Source organism: Dermacentor variabilis, chromosome 5 (genome assembly GCF_050947875.1).
Source record: "Dermacentor variabilis isolate Ectoservices chromosome 5, ASM5094787v1, whole genome shotgun sequence".
In the NCBI taxonomy this organism is placed as follows: Eukaryota; Metazoa; Arthropoda; class Arachnida; order Ixodida; family Ixodidae; genus Dermacentor; species Dermacentor variabilis.
The window spans coordinates 98,231,058-98,258,285 of NC_134572.1; the positions used below are offsets into that span (position 1 = coordinate 98,231,058).

The following is a 27,228-nucleotide window of genomic DNA, read 5'->3' on the forward strand; positions in this document are numbered from 1 at the left end:
TACCTCAAACTTTGTAGTTGCCTTGGGATATCGCTTCAAGCATAGCAATTCCGGATAAAGCCTCTTAACATCTTCATCTAAAGATGGCTGCCGTAGGCTCCTCGAAGAAGTGGAAGAAACGCTGAGATTGTGCCGGTTTTAATCCATAGTTACTTCTCCAGTCCAGTAGATGTTAAGGCGAAGTGCAATGATGGCTGGACGTGATAGGAGTAATTCATAGGGTACTCCGTCGAGTATTAGCGCCTGCGTAGCAACACTGTTGCCGAGACAGGATATGGTTAAACATGTCCATTTATCATGAATATCTCGCCTTCCGTCGTATCCATTTTCTTCCACAGCTCGTCTCTGTTGTACTTTCTCAGTCTCAACAATACGGGCATTTATAATTGTGATGCTTGTTCCACTGTCAACTAATGCGCTCCTTTCCTTTCCATCAACAAAAACAGATATATGCAAGAGGTTTGCATGCGACAAATAAACAGCTTCTCTTGTTGTCTTCAGGCGGAGGCGGAAGCCCTCTTTATTTAGTTTTTTGTCGCAGCATCTGACTTCGTGTTGGCTTGAGCCTCCTTGGTCAGTCAGAAATGACACAGGAGAAGTGGTAGACTTCCAGCTTGCAAGCGGGTGTCTTTCATCTGCTCGTGTGGCAGTTGGGCACTTTGCACCAGGCATCAAGGGCTGCCGCTGGGGTCCCGAGTCTTGTAGGTAGAGGTTTCACATTTCCTGCAGAAATTTTTCAACCGTATTTGGCCCTCTCACTTGTATTTGCTTCCGAAGGTCTGGACTCAAACCATTAATGATAAGCGAAACCACAGATGTCTCGGGCAAGGCTGAGTCAGCCAGCTGGAGTAGCCTCCTTTTCTCATAAAAATAGCTGAGTGCAAACCCAGACCTGTACTTGAAAGCAATAGCTTTATCCCATACTAGTACCTTGTTCTCTCCAAAAGAGCCGAGAAAATTATCCTTCCAGTCCATCCATGGCTTGTTGCTGTGACCATTGACATGCAATTCGTACCAACTCTTGGCTATTCCTGATAGGAATAGTCGCATGTTTTTCACTTTATCTTCATCACTGTGCCAGTAGTTTTCATTGCATGCATATTCATAAAATGTTAGCCAGGACTCGGGACTACTGGAATCTCCATCAAACATGTCTTGCTTCACGTATTCGAGACTCGGCCTGTTCATTCTTCTTACAGTCACGTTTACAAGCAAACGCATTAATTCATTTTGCTGTCTGTTCTGTTCCTGTTGCACTTCAAGAAACTTATTGAGCAGGTTGATGCCACTGTCAGACGAAGCAACGGTAGCAGGCTTCGCACAGTTTCGAATTGGAGTCAGCACAAACTTCTCATAATCTTGGAAGTTTCATATTCAGCTTCACTTTTTTTTTTTCCGCAACTACATCATCGTAAGTGAGCTTCGTTCTAGTGCTTATATAGGATACAAATGCGCCGGTGCTCACTGCTTCCGGAAGAGCTTGTTCCTCTTCATCTTGAGGCGTTGCAGCCAAGATTCGGATGCCACCGCATTCATTTGCTCCACTGATGAAGTCCACCCACATCTCGACTTGAATGTCCACACAGAAAATATGCGGCTGCGCCAATTTGTAATAATACACAGTAGGGCTGGGCTATGGTGTCAGCCATCTTCGTTATTCTCCGCCCTCGTCCCTTCGTCATCTTCGTTAAGACACCCTGTAACTTCTTCACAACGTCTGCCTACAAAAATCTCTCATGCATACTAATGTACAGGTCAATAAATGACAAATGTTTACAGCATAGGCAAAAGAGCTTTGTTGCAATGCACATACATACCTTCCATAATAATTTATTGAGAATGGGCAAATTGATATGGGATAGCCACTGTACAAACTATAAAAGCTGAGAGAGTAGTGTGGTATTCCTGAATTCAAATTATATGACAACACATTCTAAAAGTTTCAGTTTCTACTGCATTATTCAGGCCAATTCTTCTGTGTGAGAAAACAAAGCCCGGGGCTTCAAAAAAGACTAAAGAATATCTTGAAAAATTATATTAAATATTTACCACATGTCATTTCAGTTTTTTCTAGCAAAGTTGGTATGAATGTTTCTAGCCTCCTCTAAACATTCTTTATATGCATCATTATAAAATGCCACTGACATCATGCGCCCAAAATGTACAGATCATCAGATAGAATGGCACCCAAAATGCTCTGGTGAGAAGTTGTGGCAGTCAGTTAGCTGGAGAGTCTCCAAGTAAACTAGCAAAGAATGCTCCAGAAAAAATTTTGATTCTATACATAATTTTGGCAAACTGCTCTCCTAGATTTTCATTACTCTTGCTTTGCTGATTGTGAAACAGTGTACATAGGAAGCCAACAAACACTGGCACCAAGGACAACATAGGGAAAATTACTTGTGCTGAATAAATGAAATAAGGAAACGATAAATTAGTGGAAATTAAAGTGGATGAAAAAACAACTTGCCGCAGGTGGGAGCCGAACCCACAACCTTCGCATTTCGCGTGCGATGCTCTACCAATTCAGCTACCGCGGCGACGTTCCCCCATCCACTTTCTTGGGTATTTATGTGTACTAGTAGAACCCTGGGAGTGTTAGCCAGCGGCACCACTCATAGACCTTGGCGGCGGACGTGGAACGTCGTTTTTGCCGCAGGCGTCACGAGAACGTGATCTTTTTTGGGTGAAGGCAACTGGTCAATAAACCCACATATGCTACCTGAAGGCATCAATGTTGCCGGATTCGAGACCCTCGTTATGTAATAAACGAGAAGAAAGGGGGTTAACCGAGGGGCCCGATTTTTATTAGTCATATCATGAGAAGCCAACAAACACTGACACCAAGGACAACATAGGGAAAATTACTTTTGCTGAATAAATGAAATAAGGAAACGATAAATTAGTGGAAATTAAAGTGGATGAAAAAACAACTTGCCGCAGGTGGGAGCCGAACCCACAACCTTCGCATTTCGCGTGCGAATTTTCACTAATTTATCGTTTCCTTATTTCATTTATTCAGCACAAGTAATTTTCCCAAATCCTTCCAGCACGAAACGCCAACATGCATCCAGCTTGTGAAGCCCAAGCGATCCAAAATGCTTGTTGTCATTTTCCTATTGCGATGTGTTTTAAGATGGTGACAGGAAATCGCAACGAAATCAAACTGTGAGGTGACACCAGAATACAGTGGATACGATGTTGCCAAAATGAAACATGGCACTCACTTTGCGCTGCGCGCAGCAGGGAACATAGGTGCATTTGAGTTATCACCTATTAAAAGCGTGCAGTAGGCTTCCAAAGGCACTATGCACCATGTGCTGCAAAAGAGAACTTTAGAGATGCTTATTGCAGTAGAGTTGGCAACAGTAGTTGTCAGTACGGCGTGGGAAGACCCGTGAGGAGATTTGGTGGTACCAAAATAGGAAACTGTGCATGCCATGTTTTCACGCAAGATGGGCGCTCGAGTATTGCAGGGAAGCTGCTGCGGGGAGCAGCTACTGCTTGCGATTGTGTGCGCCTCAAGCCTTTTCTTGTTTACATGTGATCTAGCATCATAGTTTAGTGATGTGCTGAATGTTGGTGTCAAAATATCATGTTTCCCGGGAACGTATGAACTGTTAAAAAAGTGCAACTGTATTGAGTCGAACAACATGATACTGTAGCGAAAAAAAGAAAAGAAGATTCTAAGTGACAGACAGAAGAGCAAGAAAGACGGTGCTACTCTTTCTATGGCATTAATTGCTCTTTTGTCTGCCACTTAGTCTTTCTTTTTCTGTGTTTTTTATGCTACAATATCATGTCATTCAGCAAACACCAACTCGCCCAAGATAAATTTATTGTGCAGTATATTGAGTCATTTTTTGTGTTCTCAATCGCAAACATCACCGAAAAATCATACGTGACAAACGAGATTGTATCAACGAGGTTCTACTGTATACAGAGGCGGGGAAGTTTAACCAGGGTAGTTGTAATTGTCTACCCTGCATATAAGATACAAGCAAGGAGATAAAAAACAAGGACAGGAGCATGAACAAAGTAAAGTGTGTAGATTAATAACTCAGTGGTAGCAGACAGCATTTCCACAGTCTAATATGTAGGCCCGTAGACCTCAGAAACTTGGAACAGCTCAGATATAGGCACCTATGCATAGTTGCCGTATTAATTTGCTTCCACTAATATAAGGTGATATAGAGTAGCCAAGGGATTATTCAGACCTGACGGGGGATTGCCTGAAATACTGAATTACCAACACAGCCAAAACACCAAATGGCGGCCATGAAAAAATTGAGTTACTTACGTATCTTTACATAATTTCAATGCAAAAGCAAACTGACTTCTCTAATTAATTGTTTATGTCCATGATATGGGACGTCATACATTGTCGCATGTCCACAGCTCTACCTCAATCCACTTTAGTTCACCTTCATTCACTTTACTTCACCTTAAGTAACCTTACTTTAACTTGTTTTAACTTCACTCTAATTAACATTGTTATGTCATTTATTGCCTTCTGTGTTACTACTGATGTCATACAAGACAGTGACAATTTCACATGGATTTTTGGTACCACTCGTCGAGGACAGTGCCGGCTTTTCTGTTTTATGGAACGTATAATGCTTTCACATTAATAAGAAGAAAGGAATATGGGTTATCTGCGAATTTCGCCTTTAGTTATGGCTTCACGAAAGCGCAAATGTCGCCTTATAGTGTGGTTTCATGGCATCACAGCATGTGCTGCGGTAAAGCCACACTGTAAGGAGATATTCATGCTGCCATGAAGCTACATCCACAGGCAAATTTATTAGGTGATGTGGTGGGGGGGGGGGGGGAGATTTCTAGACTAAAGATTCTGGGGGAAAACCCTTGCCTTATATTTGAATAAATACGGTGCTTTGGGAGTGCTAGACTAGAAATTTTTCTAGTAGTGTGTGATTGTCTAGTCTACCAAGCATAGCCCAAATCACGTGCCTCTCAGTGCTACACATCGAATTTCTGTGAAGGCTTTATCACAGCTACATATGTTGCAGGTAGGGCTGCCTGCCGTTCAGATGAGGAAGGCATGGGAGTTCTTAATACCGAGGCACAAACATTGCACGATATGCCGGGCGCATGTTGTAACCCAGGTGGTAGACGTAGATCGGGAGTCAACGAGCGTAGACGAGAGATAAATGAAGTCCATGTGTGCATTTATGAACCATCGAACATGCCCCAACTGGATTGTCACCATGTGGTCAAAATTAATTCCGGTTTCCCCATTACGTAATCTGCTAATTTTTTTTAAGTATCTAAGTTAAACAAAGATTTCCCCTGAGAGTTTATTATTATTATTATTTTTCATTTGATTACCATTCTTTGGCATGCTGCTGCTGTCTGCCATCTTGCCCCTGGAACGTCACTTTTGTTTTCGAAACAAAAAACGAAATTACACGTCCAACTGATAAAAATGAGAATGCGTGTCCTCCTACATGACCATGGACAAAGGTATTACGCCTGAAATAGATGCCTATGCAATCGCACCGCAGTTCATTTGAAGTCAGATATACCGAACCTTAATCCTACAGCGTCAGTGGACAAAACTAGCTGCAATTTGGAGGCCACGTAATGAAGCTTTATTTGTGGTGTCCAGAGGTGCGGATGCTGTGGCACATGGGTGTATGAAAATGCACGAAAAGTTAAGGAAAGATAGGCATAAGGCTAGACTGTGAAAAGTGAAGCAAAACATGATTAGATAAAACGGGCACCGCCCCGTTTCAAATAAAAATCATCATCGTAATACGATTCGCATTCTTAGCCTGCTTTTCCCACTACGGATTGTAAATAATACGGATTGTCTTCCGTTATAGTGTGTTGCTACATTACTTCATTGCTAATCACATAAAGAGGAAGCTTTAACTCGGGGGCTCCTATCTAAATACATGGAAAAGGATAAACCATTTCTCTCGGCAACCACTACATCAAATTTGATGAGGTTTGCTGCATATAAAAGCAAGAGTTAAAATCTAGCGACTGTTCACTGCAAATTTTTTATTTAAGTCATCAATCCTTTAATAAAAATTGACAAAGATAGCAGATTTTTAGGAAGATTAAACGATCAAGCTTACAACTCTAAGTCGACAATGAAAAACGATATAATAACTGTCATTTGCACCTAACAGTACATCTAAAGCGGACAAGATTGATGTATTATACATGGCTCTCAAATAAACCACTAATATGCGAGTAGAACTTTTACAAATCCCTTGTGAACAATGTAAGAATTTAATGTAAGCTGTAAATTGACATATCAGATTTGTCCGCTTTGGATGCTCTAACAGGTGCAGTTTACAGGCATCTGTTCTTGGTGCAGAGCTACGGATTTGTAAACATTGCGCTTTTACTTTTTCAGGCTCTAAATCGAAATTCTTCTTCCAACAGTCACTACAACTTTCGTTTCTCTCTCAAATGCAACAAATTTCATTAAAGGAAGCCCAGTGGTTATCTCAGAAAAGCATTTCTGCGTTTTAGATGTACTTGAATAGGTGGCATCAGAGTGGGGCTTGAGCTAAAGCTTCCTCTTAACGTCGACAGTCGTCATGAGGTGGGATCTGTCTGAATGTTTTTCTTGGTAAGCTTGTGGCGATGCATTTTTTTTTTATGGATATTTTCTTATGTTGAGCTTACTTATTCTGTTGAATATCTAGTTCACTAATTTTGTTGGTGCTATTGAGCAGCATCTCAGTTGCATATACTGCTCTTAGTCACTGTAGTTGCATCCAATATATCCAGAATGAAAATTTCAAGAAAGCAGTCTAGCCGGGCTCAACTTTATACTGTGCCTGCTGCTATGTTACTATGCAGAAATTAGGAATGAATGCATTTGATATTCGAACACAAATAATACTATGCGTTATTTGGAATGTTACATTTGTTTATTTATTTATTTGCATGAACTAATGGCACTTTCAACTCAAACCGAGTACAACTGAAAATACAGTTGAACCACATTGTTATGTATATTAGGGGTCCTCAAAAAAATAATGCATCACCCGAGGAAACATAACATCTGGTAATGCTACTTCAGGCAACACTTTATTTGAAGCTGAATAGAAAGCCACCAAAGAGCTGAGAATTTGCTAAATAAAGGTCGCTGTTGCTGCCTGGTGGTTAGATTGAATGTTAAACATTTTTTTTTTTAATGTTCGTAGCCATGAATCACACAATGAAGCTTGTGACTTCGTCTGACACTGTAGCCGAATGTTCGATAATAACAGCTTCTTTAGACTGTACGCAGCTGTGTATATCGAAGTAAGCATGCAAGGTATCGAAGGTAATGACAGCATCTGGGAATGTGACTTTGGGGCACGGAGTAAGACATATAGGAGGTGAAACTCCCGTCAGCGCGAGCGAGCGCGGGCGACCAGATAAAGTCACAATTCTTGCATGCGCCGACGCTACCGTATGCAGTGGCGGCACCATGTGGTGCGTCGTAGAAGCCGCAGCGGAAAAAAAAAAAAGCAGCGACCGGCAGGCGGCTCGGCGCCTCCGGCAGCTCCGGCCACTCCGTGGTAGAAGTCAGGCGCGCGCGGCCGAACGGGAGCAACACGCTCAACCGGTTGCCCTGGCAATCGAAACAGCGGTAATTTCTTCCCATGCCACCAGGTGCCGCCAGCATGAAAATATATCCGCGGGCTTGTGACCTTTACTGGTCGCCGCAAACAGCGGAGTTTCCACTCCTAAATATTTCTTGCTCCGTGCTTTGGGGCGACTGCTTGTGCCTTTGTCCACCTCCTCTTCAGTTTCAATGGCGTGAGCAGTGTTGAGATTGGCAACAGTGTCACTGCACGTACCACTGCTTGTGTGGTGTGGTGTTGCACTATTACAGTTTTTAGTTGTAGCAACTGGGAAGGGAATCGTAACAGGCTGGAAGCTAATACACATGACATGATGGGACTGGACTTTCACAGAGTAAGTGCCGGGGAAACGTTAACAAACAAATAAGGTTTCCTGTACCTCCCCTATACGAAAAAGATTGCTGAACTTTCTTTGTCAACTAGCTACCGTGCGACACAGCACAGTGCTGGTTTCTGACAGCCAGCAACCTTTGTTCAAAAGAATTTATAATGGCTGTCCAACATTTTGACGATTACTTTTACTTACGGTAAAATAGCATGGTTAGGCGTGATCAGTTGTTTCCTGAAACTGACCATCTGCTGCCTGGTTCTTAACATTGCTTTCCAGGGCAGTAGCTCCAGCAGAGCCACCCAGCAGCCCGTCTCCAAAGAAGAGATACCGATCAAAGGTCAGTAAGCTTCTGTGTAACTGTTCATGTTGATACAGGGCCTTCTGTATACCAGTGGTTTCACAGTATGTATTAAAATGCTTTAACCCTTTGAGGGTCAAAGACGTAAACATACAGCACCGTGAACAATTCTCAAGTGGTCGATGCAATATATTTACGACGCCATCTGTAGACTTGGAAAACTTTCTTTTCCTTCTTCTTCTTCTTTTTCTCCCTCTCCTCGTTTATGTCGTAGTCTTGTTTTTCATTTCACTGGTTGTTTACGGTGGCATGTCGGGGGATGCGCAGCAGTTAGTTTTGGTTTCGTCTTGTGGGTTGTTTCCATTTGTCGCGCCTGCAAAAACTGATGTCTATGGTTCCTAATCTCTGAAAGGGTTACCGCTAGGTGCTCGCTCTTTTATTGCTCTTAGGGGTTTGATTACATCTGTTCACAGGCGGGCGCTGCTATTACAAACAGTGCCGCAATATACGAACAATGTTGCCATGCCTTCGTTTCTTGAGACTTGTGGAAACTTATCGACCCTCGTTGGCGATGGGACCAAAGATTACTACAAGTTTCTGACTCGTTTGTTTTTTCTCGCGGATGCAGAACCATTGAGCTTTCTTGTATGCGCTCACGTGCACGGTGAAATTACGCTGGTTGCTTTTCTGCAAATGAGTCGAATGGCAATTCCTTTGATACGGACTGTTGCCCAAGTGCCGAATTAGAATATATCTATTCCACTGTATCTACATATTAAAGCGCAGGCTTTACTGGCCGCAAACTTTCGCCGTGGCCATGCTCCGAGGAGGCACATGACATCACACTATGTTCCTCGTCACACCGCGTTCCTCATCGTTGCATTCGCCTCTGCTCACTTCACCAACTGCGTCGCATGCCTGATAACATGTTGGAGGGTTGAAAAGGAGAGCTCGCATGCGTCGCAACCACAGTTGAGGCAGCAGTATGGATGGCGACAATTCTGATAAGCAGGAGGAGGCCTGGAATCGACATCGGAACGAGATGAAAAGGAAACGAATCGCCCAAAAAACAGATGAACAGCGCGCTGAACCACTGGCTACATGCCGCAACATAGCTAGACAACCAGACTAACCTGGACTTGCAATCAAGATTAACCAAGGCTAACCATGCTATGCCTTAGCTTTCGCTACGTATATCCTGGCATAGCCGAGCTAAGGCACTGCCAATTTGTTATTCTCACTATAAATATTTACGCAAGCATCTCTGTATCATGAATATACAATGCATGTTTACCTATGGAAAATCTTTTTTGTCACTTTGAATTCGCTTTAAAAAATTCTTAAATTTTTTTTTTTTTTTTAGATAGGTCACCTGAAGATTTTGAATCTGCAATAAAAAAAGTCCCTCAAAGGGTTAAAAATGTGAAAAGTAGGATAAATAAATGATGTCCTCTTAATTGCTTTTACATAGTCACACATTTGAAAATGACTTGATTAAGTAATTAATAAAGTAATTATGCAAATTGGCCAAACCTTTTGAGAAATAGAGCCATGCTGTTAATACCAATTAAATTCTTGATGCGTGCATTTGAAGAGCTCAGCACTGTTTCCAGAAATACACAAAGTTAATATGATTAATTTTTACTGGATAATAAATTCCGGCCAATTTCATGTAGAAAAGCAGTTAGACAGCTGAAGACTGCAGCTGACGTGCCTTTTGTAGACGCCCATGAGTGACGGGGCTGCGCCTCACTGTCCGTCGAGCATGAAGCAACCTAGATCGCGGCTTGATTACAGTGCTCTCTTGATGCTCTCCCAGCTGTGACTGTGAGATGCAAAGAAACATGTTACTCATGGGTGTCTACAAAAGGCGTGCCCCTTGCACTCTTCAGCTGTTCAGTTTTCACAGACTGCCGAAAAGTAGGACCATGCTGAGCCGGTCCGCAGTACTGTGGCCTGTGCACATCTCTAATTCCCCATGCAAACTAAGTGATTCAACTATATGTTATGTGCGCTTCCTTTCTCTAGTCATGGTGGGAATCGAGAACCAAGAGGAGGCGAAGAGACTCTGATACAAAAAGCAGCTCAGATTCTGAGACTGAGGTGAATATTTGTTCTCTTATTCCTTTTGTTCAGTGCAGTGTACACTCATACCATTTCTGTGTGCATGTAGATGTAATAAGGTTTGACCGCAATTCACACAGCCGCTCTTTACATAGCCAGTCAACAGCACATAGTGAATAATCTGTTGGAGAAGACATGTCATGTGTGTGGCTTCAGTTTCAGTGGCTTTAGTTTTGTTCACTTCAAGCTGTCACTGTGAGCCTCATATGCAGCCAGCATCATATGATACCATTGTGTCATACTAAAGCATGTAGGATCAACCATAGGAGCGGTCGGAATTACTGAACTTGAATTTCTGAGTATGAAAATTCTAAATCTGTAGTTCTGTAAGAAATCAAACTGCCAGATATACGGATTGTAGATGTTAAGGTTACAAATGCTGACATAACCATAATTTCTTGTTGCTTTAATGGGCAGTCATGGTATTAGCAGCAGGATGTTCATAAGCGGCTTTTCATATATTTGCAACCTTTGCCAATGGTTCTCTCTTGTTTTCGAGCATGTGTTGTGTGTGCCTTGTCCAAGGTAATTTTTGTTTTCTTGCATGCATTCTTGCATGCCTTGTCAATGTTAATTTTCATACTTGTGTTTTCAAAGACTAATGCTCAACCTATGTCATACTACAATTTTTGTTTCTGTTACTCATGCTGTTGTTTCAAATTGTTGATCTCTTACTACCTCGACAGGCTCTCTCTTTTGTTAAATAGTGCTGTTTCACTGCTGTTCAAGCATTCTTCTAGCTTACCATTGGTCTTGCTCCTTTTTACATTGGGCAGCACTTCTGTCAGTCATGGTGTTTGTTTTAAGCATGCTTTGCAAGGTCCACAAACTGGACATTTCGGGGAGTCAAGTTTGACTGGCGACATCTCCTTTTCAATTTTGTCTAGGACGGCTCTGCAGCTCCTGCGCGACTGTCTCCGCCAAAGAAGCGCCGTGGCACTAAGGGTTCAGCAGAGAAGCACCCCCAGCAGGTCCCCATAGTGGTGCTTCGTGATGTATCTGAGATGATGGGCACAAGTAGAGGCACTTCCTTCACTGTGGAACAAAGCAATGGAGTGGTGACATCTGTCACACAGCAGGTTAGTTATGCAAGGACATTCTTTTCAGTTTATTCTGCTCATATTGGTTTCGCCAGATTTACAAAATTTTCGTTTGTGTTAGCAACACCGAAAGAAAAAAAGTTCGAGGCGGCTTTAGCTCGAGGCCAACTCCAATTTTTCCGTTCAAATACAGTAGAACCTTGTTGATACAATCTCTTTACGTATGATTTCCCTGCGTCAACATTCGTGATTGAGAACAAACAAAAAAAATGGTGCAATTGAGTTACAGTTATCTTTATCGGTTCATAGGTACCCGGAAAACACAATCTTTTGGCACCAACGTTCAGTACACAGGACTTTCTGTGCAAAATTGGCAAGTGGATACAAAATTCGCAAGGAGTTGAGAAATTAAGTGATATACTAAGGGCAACAGCCAAACAGGAAGGAAAAGCAAAAGTTAACAAATTTATCCATTGTTTATAAGGATACTTATGGATCAACATCTTTTTATTTAAAAAGGAAGTAGAGAAATTGCTGCCGGAAGTGGAGAACCATTCCATGTGTTTTGAATGATGATTCTGCAGTTACCAGTCGAGCCGCCTGACGTAGCCACTTCTCTTCTGTGCTTATGTAGGTGTTTTTCTAACCTTCCGCGGTGGGTGCAGTACGTCTAGAACTGCAGCGTCCTGCGCTCTACGCGGTTGTACGGGACTGGCGGCCACGCATCGTTATGCAACTTCCCAAATAACAATACGAGTTGGTTTTGTCACTTAGCTTGGCAGAGCACTAAACGAGAGATTCAAAAGAACTGTGATTGTTTCTTAAATATATATTTCGCTATAATTATTCCAGAGCCAATTCAAAAAGCGCTATTATAGTCAGATACAACTTAAGTCTGCAGTGAAGCCCCACCCACATCCTCATAACCACCAGCCACTGTTCCTCCGTGAGGCTGCAAATAATTTGTACTTCCTGTTACCCAAGTGAGGCAGTAAGCACAAAAATGAAATCATTAGCGCATAATTTTATACGTTTTCTCTCGCCAAATATGGTGGAATGGCAAAAGCCTAATTCTTTATTGAACGGAAATAAAAAGCTTGCTAAAAGGCAGGCAAGTTTCATGAGTAAAACAGGCTCAGCAGTGAAATGAACTGTACTGCAGACTTTTGAAGATTTAATTAATTATAGACTTTTACGTGCCAAAACCAGGATCTAATTATGAAGCACGCCATATAGGGGGACTCAGGTAATTTGGACCACCTGGAGATCTTTGATGTGCACCTAAATCTAAGTACACTGGTGTTTTTGCATTTTGCCCCCCATCAAAAATGCGGCCACCGTGGCGGTTATTAGATCCCGCGACCTCGTGCTTAGCAGCCCAACACCATAGCCACTAAGCAACCACGGCAGGTAGACTTTTGAAGAGTGAAATGCTCAGACTCCATACACTTTGTCTATATCTGTTGTACACCTCATTGCTTCCGTCTATGAAAAGACTTCAAGAACAAGAGACGCTCCGGAGGAATCAAGTATGACTCCATTTTGAAAAGGCCGCACGACAACAATTTTGTTTGCTTGTGTGATTGGCTAGCAGAGTAACATAACCCCGCGTGGTCCGTGTGTCTTGGTTGCCAACTGCTGTTTTTTTTTTTTACGTGTTTGCTACCACAGAAATCTTTATTTTACACTTTCACTTGTTTACTTGTTCTTGGCAGTGTCCTTCCTGCACTTCTTTCCTGCGCAAGCCCATTTTATGTGGTTCCTTGTTCACCAAATAAAGGAGAGGTGCATCTGTGAGATGCACCTTGTTTCATTTCTCTTTTGTGGATTTACGCTTCTGTATGGCAAATGGCGGGCGTTATTCACATTTGTACTAGTAACGATACCGCCTCCCCCCACTAAAAGAAATCCTGGGTGTGGGCGATTGTCACAGGACACAGTATGTATTCCTTAATTATACACGCATGCAGCCCCATTTCCTGTCACAGTACGAACACCGATATGCCTAATAAGTGTACTGGCAGGCCTTGAGAGCTTTCTCATACGTGCCTGTGGCAATTCGAGCCCTTAGGTACAGTTAAAGACGTGCATTCATTTTCTTCAGACTGCCTGATTTTTTGGACGTTTTCGCAACCCCTAAAGAGTCCGAAAAATCGGACGTTGACTGTACAGCTGACCAAGAGGGTGCTCCAAATGGTTCGTGGGGCGAATGCATAAGGGTAGGAGGACGAGAATAGAAAGGACTGATGCATTGAGGAATGAACAAAAAAGGAAGAGTTGCGCCGCCTCTTTGAGGGAGCTTGAGCTCAAAAAATGTGTTGACTCACATTGAGATGCAGGTGTCACTCATCCAAACTAGATAAACTCTTTAAAGCAGTGAAACCTAACACTGATATGTTGTGTACGAGCTGTGAGTATGTCGAGACAGTTAAGGTTGACTTTCCAGCTGCTGAGAGAGAATCTTAGTCGTGGCAAAGTTCAGGCCTCATACCGATGAGCTTCCTATCAGTTGATAGAAATAGCTTATATTTGAAAATGTTTGCTTCTGTATGCATCTTCTTTTCATTCATATTTGAAAATGTTCAACTCAATTTGGAATGGGTTTTAAATTATTTTCGAATATATTTTATTCGCTGTGCATTTTACTAGCACCTTCCTTTTGTTTTCTTTTTGAATAAAATAGATATTACTCCTTACTATTAAAACTGGATAGTCAATATTATTTCAACATGCTTACTAGAGAGTCACACCATCGGGCGACATGGTGTCAACCAGACTTGGTAAAAAACAAAGTTCTGTCTGATTCCGAGAATTTCGCAAAGGCGCTCAGGGAAAACTTGTAAAACTCGGGGAATTTGGAAATGTCAACTTAGTAGACACCTTGTGATTGTACATTGTACATACGACGCGAACTGTGTAGTACTTTCTGGAAGACACGCGGGCACTAGCGCTTACGGTGGAACCTTCGACGACACGTGAACCTTCGCCAACGCGCTTCACTTGCTGATCAAATTTATGACGATCGCCGGCTTTGCTCACCGCTATCAATGTTTCCGAGGGTTACTTGTATTTCTGGGCACAAGTTCTCCCAATAAAGAGTTAGCTATGCAATCCGCAGTTGTCGCTACAATGTGACCATATCACCCCCTGACCTTTCTGAATGGCCACTTTTTCCTGGTCATGTCATTTCTATGGGAGATTTTAAGACACAAATGTACTCGATGTCGCACACTGTGTGAGAGTTGTCCTCTATGTGTTGTGATCTACATTATCTTACAGTTACTTATTCGTTTATTTTTTGCTCTGCAGGATGGTCTCAAGGAAGCAACTACAGCTTTTGAAAAGTTGCAGAAGAAAATGTAAGTTGCGTTGCTTGTGTCCGATATAAAACCACGAGTGCAGTGGCCCTGTGCTTAGGTAAATCAGGAGAGTGGGTAAATGTACAGCAGGTATCAGAACCTTTATTTCAAAGAATTCTAACGACAATTTCATGCACGGTTAAATTGCTTGCAGAAATGGAATGTTTTGTCACCTTAGCCTGCATTGTTTTTCTTAATGACTGTGACAGGGTTGTCGTGGCTAACGTACTGTCAGCCATATAATCTCAGGCCCAAGCAGTCTGTCAGACCAAGCATGCAGCACTGCAAGAATACTTCAGCCGTTGACTGGTGTTGGAGTACAGTTACTGATCAATTTTCGTAGCATAGAGGGGGCCGTAAAAAAAAAATCAAAATAATTGCGCAGTCCAAAAAAGAATTTCGACGATAAATTAAGTTTAGCTGTCTTTTAAAACCCCAGCATGGCACAAAATTGACTTGCAGAATCTAGCTCTATGTTATGGTGCATTTGAATAATATCTACTTCGAATTTTGTGATGATCAAGACCGGGGTGTGTTTGTGTTCATCTTTTCCTCAGTCTGGCAGGTGTCGCGTGTCCTCATGAAGCACATGCGAGCCCTTGATTCATCACACTATCAGTTTAGGTTGTGTTGCTCAAATTCAGTTTGTAGATTCATGTGTGCATGCAAGCTTAAGCCATTCCATCCATTATGTGCACATACAAGCTTGTTTAATGTTTGCGTTAGTTGCCGGGTGATTACTCACTGACTTGAAGTCTGCTTCACATGTGGTCATCAGTCAAACCCGTCTTCACAATCTCACACCTGATCTTCAATGTAGTCTATGGGTACTAAATTTACCAACAACTGTGATGGCTTCCCACATGCCCTACCCACAGGCTAGACCTCATCGGGAGCCGATGACTCAATGAAACACTCTTTCGCAACGTCTGTATGGCACTCGGAAACCCATGAATCCGCCTTTACAATGAAAGTGTGGGATCACATGGCAGCTTGAATGGCAGCAACTTTGTTCACAACCGCCATGTTTGCGGCATCATGAGCACGAATAATTCCAAGAAAGTGCGGTCACCCTCAAGCGGTCACCAAAAAATTTGGTTGCCATTGTACATTGGTTCCACGGACTAGGTGCTGGTAGGCCGCGTTGAAGTCCGAATAAATGGGTAGGTATGAATAATCAGGCTTTCAAAAAATTTATCAGTGACTGTATAGAGATGTCAAGGCTTCTTTAGGTTTATCTAAATGCAAAATATAAAGCAGTGCCAGCAAATGCAGTGGTACCACATGGCTTTATGCTCAGTTCAGTTTGAAAGCATATTGGCCTGTTAACTTTTGGGACAAATAGCACTCAAAAGGCACAGTGCAGAACCATTATGACGGGATACAGCTTGGTAATACCCAGGAGCCAGTATTGTCCTTCCTTTGGAAACAGACTTGTGACTGTACTACACAGCTTTTTGTTCAAACACGCGGACTAGGCTTGTGTGGATTCACCATGGCTCAGATTTCAGCATTAGACGTTTTCAAAGTATTCAACACGAATTAATATACATCTTTTTCTGCGTATAAGCGGCACCCCCGAGTGCAACACCCCGGAAAGAAAAACCCGCACGTATATCCTGCGGAAATAACTGCATACAGTGCCTAAATCTTTGTAAGAAATCTTTGTAAGTCTCCATTCGTGGATGCACGAATTTCCCACGTCATATCTTGTTCCAGTGGCTCTGTTAGCCATCTCTTCAGCGACGCTGTTGTTGGAGAACAAAGGTGGTTTTTTGGTGCCCAAAGTTTTAACTTTGGTGGCTGACATCTGGCAAAACAGCGCTGGTTAGGCCTAACAGACAAGGTATGCACGGTGGTAGGCGGCAAACCATCTCTGGAAGTTTGCCGCTTGTCAGTGATCGGGCTTCAGATAATGTGCATGGGCAAGACTGGGAACTGCAAAAATGACAAGAATGTCCACCAAGTTCTGTGCATTTGCAGAAGCTGAATTTGCGTAACATAGCATAAATTGCCGGCATTGCGCAGTCGAGGTTGCACTTATAGCGTTGCGACAACGCATAATGGGCAAACGCGAAAGGCTCCCGCAGCCTCTACCACCACAGAATTTTAAGTGGACTTAAGCAAAACAGTGAGCAAGAGCCTGTAAACAAATTTTCTGTGCTGCTGTAGTTATAAGAAATATTGCATTGTTGCATGAAAATATCTGAATAATGGCACTTCGAAAATAAATTGACTCCAGAGGTGAACCTGTTTCTGCAAGTGAAGAACCAGCTTTCTTTAGATTTCTCAACATCTGGCACTTGTGTCAAGATTTTTTAGCAAATCCCACAACTTTTCTAACTATTTGCTTCAAAACTATTCGGCACTAATTACTATTCACTTCGACTTAGCTTCGAACCAAAAAATTTATATTTGCACAAGCCTCATGTGGACTCGTGCTTGTGGCATGATCGTAGATTGAATGCAAATGCCTAGTTGAATGCCCAGTAGATTGGTTTCACCAATGCCATGCCATTGTGGTTTGCCAACCACAGTTGTCTGGTAATCGCGGTTTTTCAGTGGCCAAATGGAAGTGATGGTTGGAAATTTTTGACCTCTTAACTCTTTCGTTATCACAGCTACAGAAATCAATTTGGTTGATGGTTCTTCTCCACATTGTTATACATTTCCATTGGTATTCTTCTGCTAGCAACGCCATGCACCGTCTGAAATGACGACGAGCAGTGATGGTCGGAAATTTTTGGCCTCTTAACACATTCGTTATCACAGCTATAGAAATCAATTTGGTTGATGGTTCTTCTCCACATTGTTATACATTTCCATTGGTATTCTGCTAGCAACACCATGCACCGTCTGAAATGACGACGAGCAGTGATGGTTGGAAATTTTTGGCCTCTTAATGCTCTCGTTATCACAGCTATAAAAATCAATTTGGTTGATGGTTCTTCTCCACATTGTTAAACATTTCCTTTTGTATTCTTCTGCTTGCAACATCATGCACCGTCTGAAATGACAACTGAACTTTAACTATTTGTCAAATTTGACAATTTCTAGCAGATTGGGAAGTCTAGAAAACTAAAACTTCAACTGGAGCTGTCATCAAAACTAGCCTTCAGTACTCCTGCACTTCTTTAATAAAACCACACAAAATTTTTGCTTCGTCAACTCGGCAATATAATTTTTAGCAGTAGAGAATACATGGAAATTTCTCTCAAATGTCAATTTTCCACTCCGATGTTAGGCTAACATCAAGTGCAAATTTATTTTGCCCACCATGGGTAGCGTTTATCCATCAGTGGTTCGACAGCAAATGTACAAATTATTACAGGCAATCCTTCGCATCGTGTGGGGTTTTCACTTGCACAAAAGCATGCAGTCAATTTCAAATTGACCTTCAACGGAAGCTTCATTAGCTGTCTAATCTCTTACATTTTGGGCATCACCTGGACAGTGCCCTTTTTTCATTACTGAACAACACTGTGTAACACTCCACATTATTCTGTACAGCACTGTACAGGACCTTAACAAATTATATAGATCACCTAGACGACTTTGCTTGCACAGTAAAATGGATCAAACACAATAATCAAGTAGGAAGAGGCTTCTGCATGCTCCACGACCTGACATCTATTGCTTCGCGAATCTAAAAAATACAATAAAAAATAAGGGTGTACAAATACTCCATTATCACGAAACCAAATTCAATAGTGAATGTTCGAATAATTTGATTCACGGATCGAATATCTAGTATTCGTATATTCGGTATAGAAACCTGTGCAGTGCTGCATGCCATGCACAGCTCGTGCTCAATGACACACAAGCGAGCGCCTCACTTAATTGTTTTCGGTGCAAAAGGAGCACTAAGCATGCCAAACCAGCCACGGCCACAGCTGAATGCAGTCACAGATTTAGTCTCTGCAAGCACTTCTGCCCTGCCGCATGTGCACCCTGACAACAGCCTGATGCGGGGATTGCACAGTGCAGCACCAGCCGGGGCTTCCTCAGTTAGTACAACGTTCATCCAGGCCGATGGAATCGATCGAAGCTACAGTCGAACCCGACTATATCGAACCCGTTTACATCGAATTATTCTATATATCGAACAATTTCTGGACACGATATAGTTACAATGAGTATATATCGAAAAAATTACGCTTACATCGAACAAAAATAGCAGCGACACCCGATATATCGAACGTCAAGCGGCGGAAAGTGCCCCCGGAAGTTGGCTTTCCCTCGCGGTGGCGGAGAAAACCCGGCTGCGCGGCTCCATCCAACCGCTCTTCCTACCGTGACCGCGCCCGACCGCGCTGCCTCGGACGAGCCGTCGGCACCCCCCCCCTGCAAAAAATGATCCTGGCCCGCCCACAGCGCTTGCTCAGACAACCAATCAGATGCTCTTGTGCCCTCGTCATGCAAGATGGCGAAATTGCGACTCGTCTCGCTGTTTTTGTGTGCGCCTTGTAGGTCTTCTCTCGCAGTGTTGCCGTGATGAAGCTGCCTCAGCCATCCTTGACAAGTGGAAAGGATGGTTGACAAGTGGCAAATCACACTACACGTGATGCTGAAACGGCACCTGCACTTTAGCATTGGTTCTCACAGCGATCGACCTGCGCAGCGCCAACAATCACTACACATGAAGTGGTGACCGGCTAATGTGATTCATAGTCTGAGCTTTTGCCTGTCACATCGATTGGCCTTCAATAACCCACCTGCCGGGAAGATTGGAAAACCCTTCTGCGTTTTTGTGGGAAAGTGGAAAGTTTTGCATAGAAAGTTTTGCTTTCTATACAATAAGGTTGCCGTGCAGCACAGATCCGCTATTAAATCGAGAACCTCATTGGTATTCAGCACATTATAACGTCGCTGTTCTTTACCTTCAGAGGAAACGAAGCACTTGATTCTGTTATACAGACATTCTATCGATAAAGAAATATTTTTCAGACCTTCATATACTAAAACTGGGCTGTCATCAGTGCTGGCATGTTCCCTTTAATAAGGGTTGATCGTACTGTATGTCTTGATTTCTGTGTGCCTAAGGCAGCTTGTTACGCATTCTTCTTACGCAATGCTAGGAGACTTAGCATGTGCAGCACCAAGTTTTCTTTCCCAAAATTTGTAAGCATTAGGTTCTGTGAAAATTTTTGTGATATTCGATATGTGATTCAATATTCTTTTCCACTTTTTCTTTTCTTTCTTCTTGATTCGATTCAACATTCAGTTTGAAATCTGCTATTCGGTATTCGCGCACCCTTATTAAAAGACAAACCAGTTGTCTGCTGCAGTAATTAAAAACAAATACTTCTTGTACAATAGAAACTTGCCTGTCTTCACAGTTATGAAACTACTGCTTTCCCTCATAGCATCGGCATCACGAAGACGTTTATTGACACCAACAAATCTTCCTAATTATCTTTCCTCGTGATCTGACTTGGGAAATTTGGGAACTAGGAACCAGGTGCATATTTTTGTACATTTTAAATATTTTTTATCTTAATTGCTTGAGCTAAAAGTAACAAATTTCCTTTAAGTTCTGCTTTAAAGTTTCACTTAAACATTATAAAAAATTGGCTGAGCAATTATTTATGCTATGCATCCTTTGAAAAAAACTAGTGGTCTGAAAAAGAAAAACAGTGATCAGGTTATAATGTTATGTATTGCAGTATACATTGCGACTGCTACGTCATGAAATAAAATGTTAGAGCATAAAATCACTGAAAATAAGCACACTGCTAATGGTAACGAAAGAGTTAAATATATTCTTTTTCATTTCATTTTGCACATTTACATGGAACAAACGAATTGACCAGCCCGAAATGAGACTGTAGCCAATAATAAGCTAGGGTGGAAACAGCAACTTTGAGCATCAGTGAGCTGGAACAAACTGTACTGATATGCTGGAGATGTTGGTGAGGTCAGACTAATGAATACCCTGCCTTATTGGCTTAGGCTGTACACAGAGCCACGTCAACCAGTTACTCGGTGTTAGAAAGATTCATGATCTGTTTAAAAAATGTCATCTATTGCTAAAGAGCTATTTGCAAGAGTCCACTATGGCAAATTTTAATGCTAGCAGTATAAATGCAGGCCTAAAGTTTTATTTGTGAATGTATTAAGCAGGTTTCTCGGTTAGCTAATCTATAGGGCACATCTGTACACGTGTGTTTTTGCTTTTTGAGGGCATGCTTGCAGTGTAAAAAGTGTTTTGGTAGTCTTTAATGATCATTGCCACAGAGCAGGCTGCTTTACTATGTGCTTCAATTATGTCCTTCTGGACAGAGACATTTCATCTCCAATGGCTGGTTTCGCTATTACATGAAGTGCGTATTTATTGCAGTCAGTTTGGTAACACATTTTTCTCTTTTCACACTCTATGAGGCTGCACTGCATATTTATCTTTTTTTTTAGTTATTATTATTATTACAATGAATCTGAACGCACATGTTCAGTGTTTTAATGTTCTTAGCTGGATCAATCACAAATGTGACAAAGCTCACATGTGTCACCTGCACGTATTTATGGGTCTGTGAAAGCTTGAAGTGCATAACGTCCATATATGCGGCTTTGGTTTACACAGAACATTCTGCATACATTGTTCTGGTCATTCGTTTCCAAAAATGTTGTTTGCCTGGGTTCATAATTAACTGTTGTGCATTTGATAACACTGTGCCTTTTTATACCCTCTGCAGCAGTACTTTGAGAAGTAAGGATTCATTGTGGAAGTTTTTTGTGACAGAATGTGTGTTGTTAAGAGTTGATTCTGATATTGACTTATTTATTTATTTTACTTTTTTTTTTCCTTCTCTCTTACGCAGTTATCTAGAAGGTCTGTGTATTCATTTTCATCTTGTTCCAAGTTAATTGAAGCGCACAAATTTTTTTTGTAGGGCAGTATGTAGTCTTATGTAATGTGGTTAACAAAAAATGACACTACATGTTGATGTGCTCTGTTCGAACTGCTTGAATGCAGTTGTATGCTTTCGTTCATTTGCCATTCAGTCCTGTAAATATTCTTGTTAATGTTATTTCATAAGTCTGGCTTGTATACAAGCATCTTGGCTTCACTGCAATAGTAAATTTTGTACCTCTCACCATATTCATTTACTGGCTCTCAGTGCTCTTGTTCCTAATGGTAAAACACTGTTTTGTAATGCTAGCCTGTAACGTTGGCAAGTAGTAAGCGATGTGTTCCTGCTCTCCGCCAAGCAATGTTGTTGTGCCTTCAGTGGAAGGTGCTTGGCTCTTCTGTCACTGCTCTTGTTTTCAGTGGTTTTCTTTGTCTTCTGCTTTGCTCAAATCCGGGTCGCGGCAGTTCGTTTCCACCAAAACAGGGTCATTTTTGTTTGCAGAAGTAGCAACCCGTTAGAACATTATGAGCGAAAGTTGAGGCACTATGAAGAAAATGGTGAGTGCTGCCATTTCCACAAATTTTTAACCCTCCCCTCATCTTTTTCCCCTTACATGTGTGTATATTTGTGTGTGTATGTTTGTGTGTTCATTGCATGTCCCTGTAAAGATATGACAGGAATGTCCCTGTTTAGGCTCTGTGTTCTGTGCATGCCTAATTTGCCAGTTGCACGCTCCTCTAATCACTCCGGCACAGGGACTGTGTTTGTGCATGTGATTATCTTTATTGCTGCTCTATCCCTGATGGGGGCCCAATCACTTGTATTAATTGTTGCCTGTGTGAACTGAAACATTAGAGAGAACGAAATAAATTAAGAATATTCTCGATGTAAATTATAGCACAATCATCAGTGCTTAGCTTGCCGCTAGACATGTTATATGCCCGTTGTGTCTGAATCACAACAGTGTCATTTACACTGGTAAATTATGGAAATACAGAGTACACATTCTACTTTTTTATTCATAATTTTATCCTGACATTACAGTATGTTAGGCTAATTAAAAATCTTAGTCTTGGTGCGGCTGATTTTTGTAAGAAGATGGAGATCAATACTGCTAGCCAGACATTTGATTCTTCAGTCCCACATCATAACTTTCATGGAAGGGAAAATTATGTACTTGACATGTAGACAGTTCCATTAGTATTGCTTCAGACTGTATTGGACATAGACCATAGCAGTATACAAAAGCAACTGCCATGTCATGTGCTTCATTCCTGTCTTTCGGAGGCACCTGGCATTGTGTTTGACCACATACACAGGAAGTTTGAAAATGAAGCAAACACCTGCATAAATTTGAGGTGGTGCTTGTGGTTTAAAATTAACGATCCTGACGGTTTTCCTTTTTCTTTTCTCTCTCTCTCTTACACACACACACACACGCATAATTGCAGTGAGCAGCACAAAGCATGTGCGCTAGTGCTCCTATTGTAATTCATTACATTTTCAGCTGTATGATAAGAAAGTATAATTACGCAAGCTTGATTCATGATCCTAATTAATATACGTAGTTACATGCGGAGCCGTTTCTTGTCTGCTTGCCTAAGGAAAAGTTTTCAAGTGGAGAAAGTATTAGCCATTATTTTATTAGCTTATTTTTTTTTTACTGCTGGTATTGGCCATCAGAAAAATCAAGAGATGAGCAAGTTTTGATTGAATTGTTCAGGCTCAGTTAAACATTGCCTTTTGAGCTTGAGGAATGTTTGTTGCAGATGGGAGGAGAGTCTGTCGAACTGCATTTAGAACAAAATTGTGCTACAAGACATTGTGCTGGGGTGAATTTCGTTGGGGATACAGGAGTGCCTAAATGATGGAGGGGGGGGGGGGGGGGCTTGCATGTTGGCTTTTAGCTTCTCTGGGGTCACTGTGTGACCAGAAGAGCAGCTAAAGCTCATTTATGTCTCCCTGTTCTCCCTGTGGGACTGACAACTTGAAAAATGTAGGTATATGCTTTTAAGAATATCTCAAGAACTAGCAATAATTTGTTGCTTTAGCATAGAGCAACATGCAGTTGGCTCCTATGGGATATACATGTTCATACTGTTGCTACGAAGTACGCACATGTTTCTTGTCAGAGCAGATTGCAGTAGTGAAATGAATAATGAGTATTGTTAAGAAACACTGATGGAAAACATTGACACTAGTATCACAGTGAAATCATTGCTGTGCCACAGCATAAGTACATGCTTTAGTGTGTGGCAGCCAGCGTTAACCCTTAAGTGCCGGCAGATATAAAAAGTTTTTAGAATGTGACATTGTTTTCTATTGCACATCGGGATAACAATTTTTTTGCAGATTTGAAATGTACACATTATGGAAGCAGTTAATTTGCATCTTGTGTCTGAAAATATGAAATAACATGAGCCGTGTACAATTACTAGAAATTTCATGGTTGATTGAAATTCAGTTCCATCGCAACCACCCTATGCGACAGTTACATTTTAGAGCAAACCTTTGTCAAGAATGGGTTGCAAATGCGAAAAATTGAAGTTCTTGGATAGTGGCTATGGAGGATTAGGGCATTGCTTTGGTATGATACGTCTCCAAACACTGTACGAAGCAAACTACCACACTGCACTCCTTAGACCACAAGTGTTTTTACTGACTTTATTGGGGCCAGTGTTGCTTTGACTTTTGCAACAGACAATGCACCACCTTATTGGGTATTCTTTGCCTGCTGTAGATGAGATAAAGTCCACAAAGTGCTGTGCTGTCAGACAAGTGAGGCCTGTTTCTGAATAGTGTGCATGCCTGAGGGGGCAGCAACATACAAATTGCAGCTGCCACATTTAAAGTCCTTCCCTTGCCAAATGATTGGAGTCCATAGGGCCTCTAGAAGCCAAAAAGAAAACTTTCCAGAACAATTAAGGGGATTGGACGAGTCCGGCCTGTTACCAGCACTTACAAAGAGCACCCAAACACACGGACCGGATAGACTCATCCTGAGTACTTATTGCAAGATAAATTAAAGCTAAGTAAAACTCGTCCACGGCACTTAAAGGGCTAAAACCACCAAACCTACTCCAACCTTTAGCCTTGTTGCTTGCCGTGCGAGTGTGTGGCTGCATTTCTGCCCGGGCTCCAGGCACTGTTTTTTTCCTTCCTCCCCTCCCCCCCCCCCCCAGCTGCGTTATTGCTTAAAATTTGCAACTCTTGCTTGCATCAAGAATCTGCCAAAGTTTTTGTACGAGTGCAACCAGCCACTTTCTTTCTGTTAATGGGTCTTGCTGTGTTACAACATTGGCCCTTTATCTGCATAGTGTGCTCCTCTGTACTCACATTCCCGTGAACATGCTTTCTTGCACATCTGTGTCGTGGTAGGCCTCTGTACTTGAACACACATGCATTTCTATTCTGGTGTGTTCAGTGGCAGTGAACACTGTGGCCTTTTTCTGCAGTTTATGTTATGGCTTTTGCTCCGATCAAGAACTTAAGTTACAGCTTTCTTGTGTGTGTTTGTGCGCATGCCTGGAATGCAAGAGATCATGCAGTTTTATCAGAAGTGCAACCATATTTGAATTGCAGAGTTTCTAGAACATGCATTAGTCATCAAAATAATGGCAAAATGAAAGTTGAGCCCGTGGCCACACAAAATATATAGTACAGCATGGAAAGCCAAGACAGTACGAAGGTGACCTATAGATAGAATCAATGCAAGCCCAGTTTTATGAGGATGAGCCAGGGTAAGGTCAGGACCTGGGCTAGCTTGGGACACACTACAGCATTGTGCATAACCACAGTGCACTGTGGTAAGGTGGTAATGTGGAAAAATAGGCAAAAGAAAATTAGATTTAAAAAAAGAACTATAGTTATGCGTATTTATCATCTTCTTTTGTCGAATCGTTCCATGCTGCAGTGTAGCACATGCTACAGAGGTCTTTCTATCTTGTATGGATAGCTAACTCAAATCTTTTGTGAACTGCTGTGATCTATGTTGCTTGATTTGGGCATGCCTTTACTATCACTCGGTTAATGTACAAAGATGGCACTAGAGGATGGAGACCTTGCGGCTGCTAGACGTAGCGCTTTCATTTCTACTATGATCCTATTGATAAGCTTGCTGCCGTTTCTTCCAGCTTGCTCGTTGCATAAAAAGTGCATGTCAGGCTTGTGCTTGCGTGCTTTCACTGATCTTGTGCACTTCAAGTTCCCTTTAAAAGTCTTACGAGAAAGCTTGAACTTGGGGTCAACTCATATTTACTTATTCAAGTGCATGTAAAACGCAGAAATGCCTTTATGAGAAAACTGCTATGCCGATATGAGTGAAATTGGTTGCATTTGAGAAGGTTAAATGATAGTGACTCTAGAAAGCACAATTTTCATTTAGGACCTTGAATTCCCCAAAAGTAGTTAGCCTAAGAAAAGAATCCAAAATGAATGTTCCCAAATTCGTAGCTCTGCGCTGAAAATAGATATGACAGTTCTGTAAAATGTGGACAAATTTGATATGCGAATTAACAGCTTACATGAAATTGTTACAATGTTTATGAGGGTTTTGCAGAAGCCCTACTCGCAAATTAATGGTATATTTCAGAATGGTGTATTACACATCAATAATTGCTTTTTCGTGTATTATTAGGAGCATTTTACAAAACTGTCATATTGTTTTCATTGTGATAGCAATTATGTAGATGCTCCAGATGAATTTTCGCTGCCGCCATTGGCGTCACCGTGAGATTCCGTGTAAAGGAAAGCAGGCCAGGGGGAGCCGAGAAAGATTGTGGTTTGGGGTGCAGCGCTGTCTTTTCATGCGCACAAGGGAGGAAGGCAGGGAGCGCACACATGACTTTTCACGCGTACAGGGGGGTGGTGGGGTAGAATAGCACGCGTCTGTGCTTCTTCTCTGGCCGCAGCCGGATGGATGCTATCTTGGAGGCAATCTGCGCTGGGTTTGATGGCTAGCCGGCCCGAGATAGCTGTTGACTTGATGTGCACTGTATTCTGATGCACCTAATTCAGATTGAAGTGAGAGGCAGCACAAAGGGAATTTTTCTCACCGTTGCTGCCACTCTTCACACCAGCGTTCTGACAGCAAGTGTCCGCGGTCATCGAGTGAGATGTGTTCATGTTTGCCTGTGCATGCACACATGACACTGTGCTTGTTAATATTGTTAGTAAGCGAATGTTTACAGCAGTTTATCCAGCTGGTAAAACTACTAATCCTACTGCGTATAGCTGTCTGATAATTTGCTTTTGCTATCAATCTTCGCCTTTCGAGCGAAACTGCAGTGTTTTATTGCTGGGCTACTAAGTTGTAAATCTTATATTCAAGTTTCTTTTCTTAATTTTGAAAGTTTTAGCTATTTTATTTTTTTCTTCTTTTTTTAATTGACAGCATAAAATTGGGGGGAAATCTGCTTGCCACAGTCACTAGATTTTAAGCTTTTCTTGTAAATGCAACAAACCTCACCAAATTTTGCACAGCTGTTGCAGAGAAAAAAAGATTTTCCCTTTTCCATGTAGTTATATAGGAGCCCTCTGGAAGTGTAGTCTGAACCTTTTGTTTCAACCCTGATCACTTTACCATGTTCAGAAGGCTGTCTGTTCTGTTTCAT

General features: G+C 41.9%; 1 protein-coding gene across 2 annotated transcripts in view; it reads left to right on the plus strand.

Moving 5' to 3' along the window:
* Positions 1–27,228, plus strand: part of LOC142582954 (uncharacterized) — a 69,340-nt gene that overhangs the window by 34,034 nt on the left and 8,078 nt on the right. Inside the window, exons 10-14 of one of the 2 annotated variants that reach the window (XM_075693113.1) lie at positions 8,221–8,281; positions 10,271–10,345; positions 11,254–11,445; positions 14,716–14,765; positions 22,118–22,173. In XM_075693113.1, coding sequence (XP_075549228.1) covers positions 8,221–8,281; positions 10,271–10,345; positions 11,254–11,445; positions 14,716–14,765; positions 22,118–22,173 — 434 coding nt within the window. The remainder of the gene's footprint in view (positions 1–8,220; positions 8,282–10,270; positions 10,346–11,253; positions 11,446–14,715; positions 14,766–22,117; positions 22,174–27,228) is intronic. The other variant, XM_075693112.1, reaches the window with a different exon arrangement.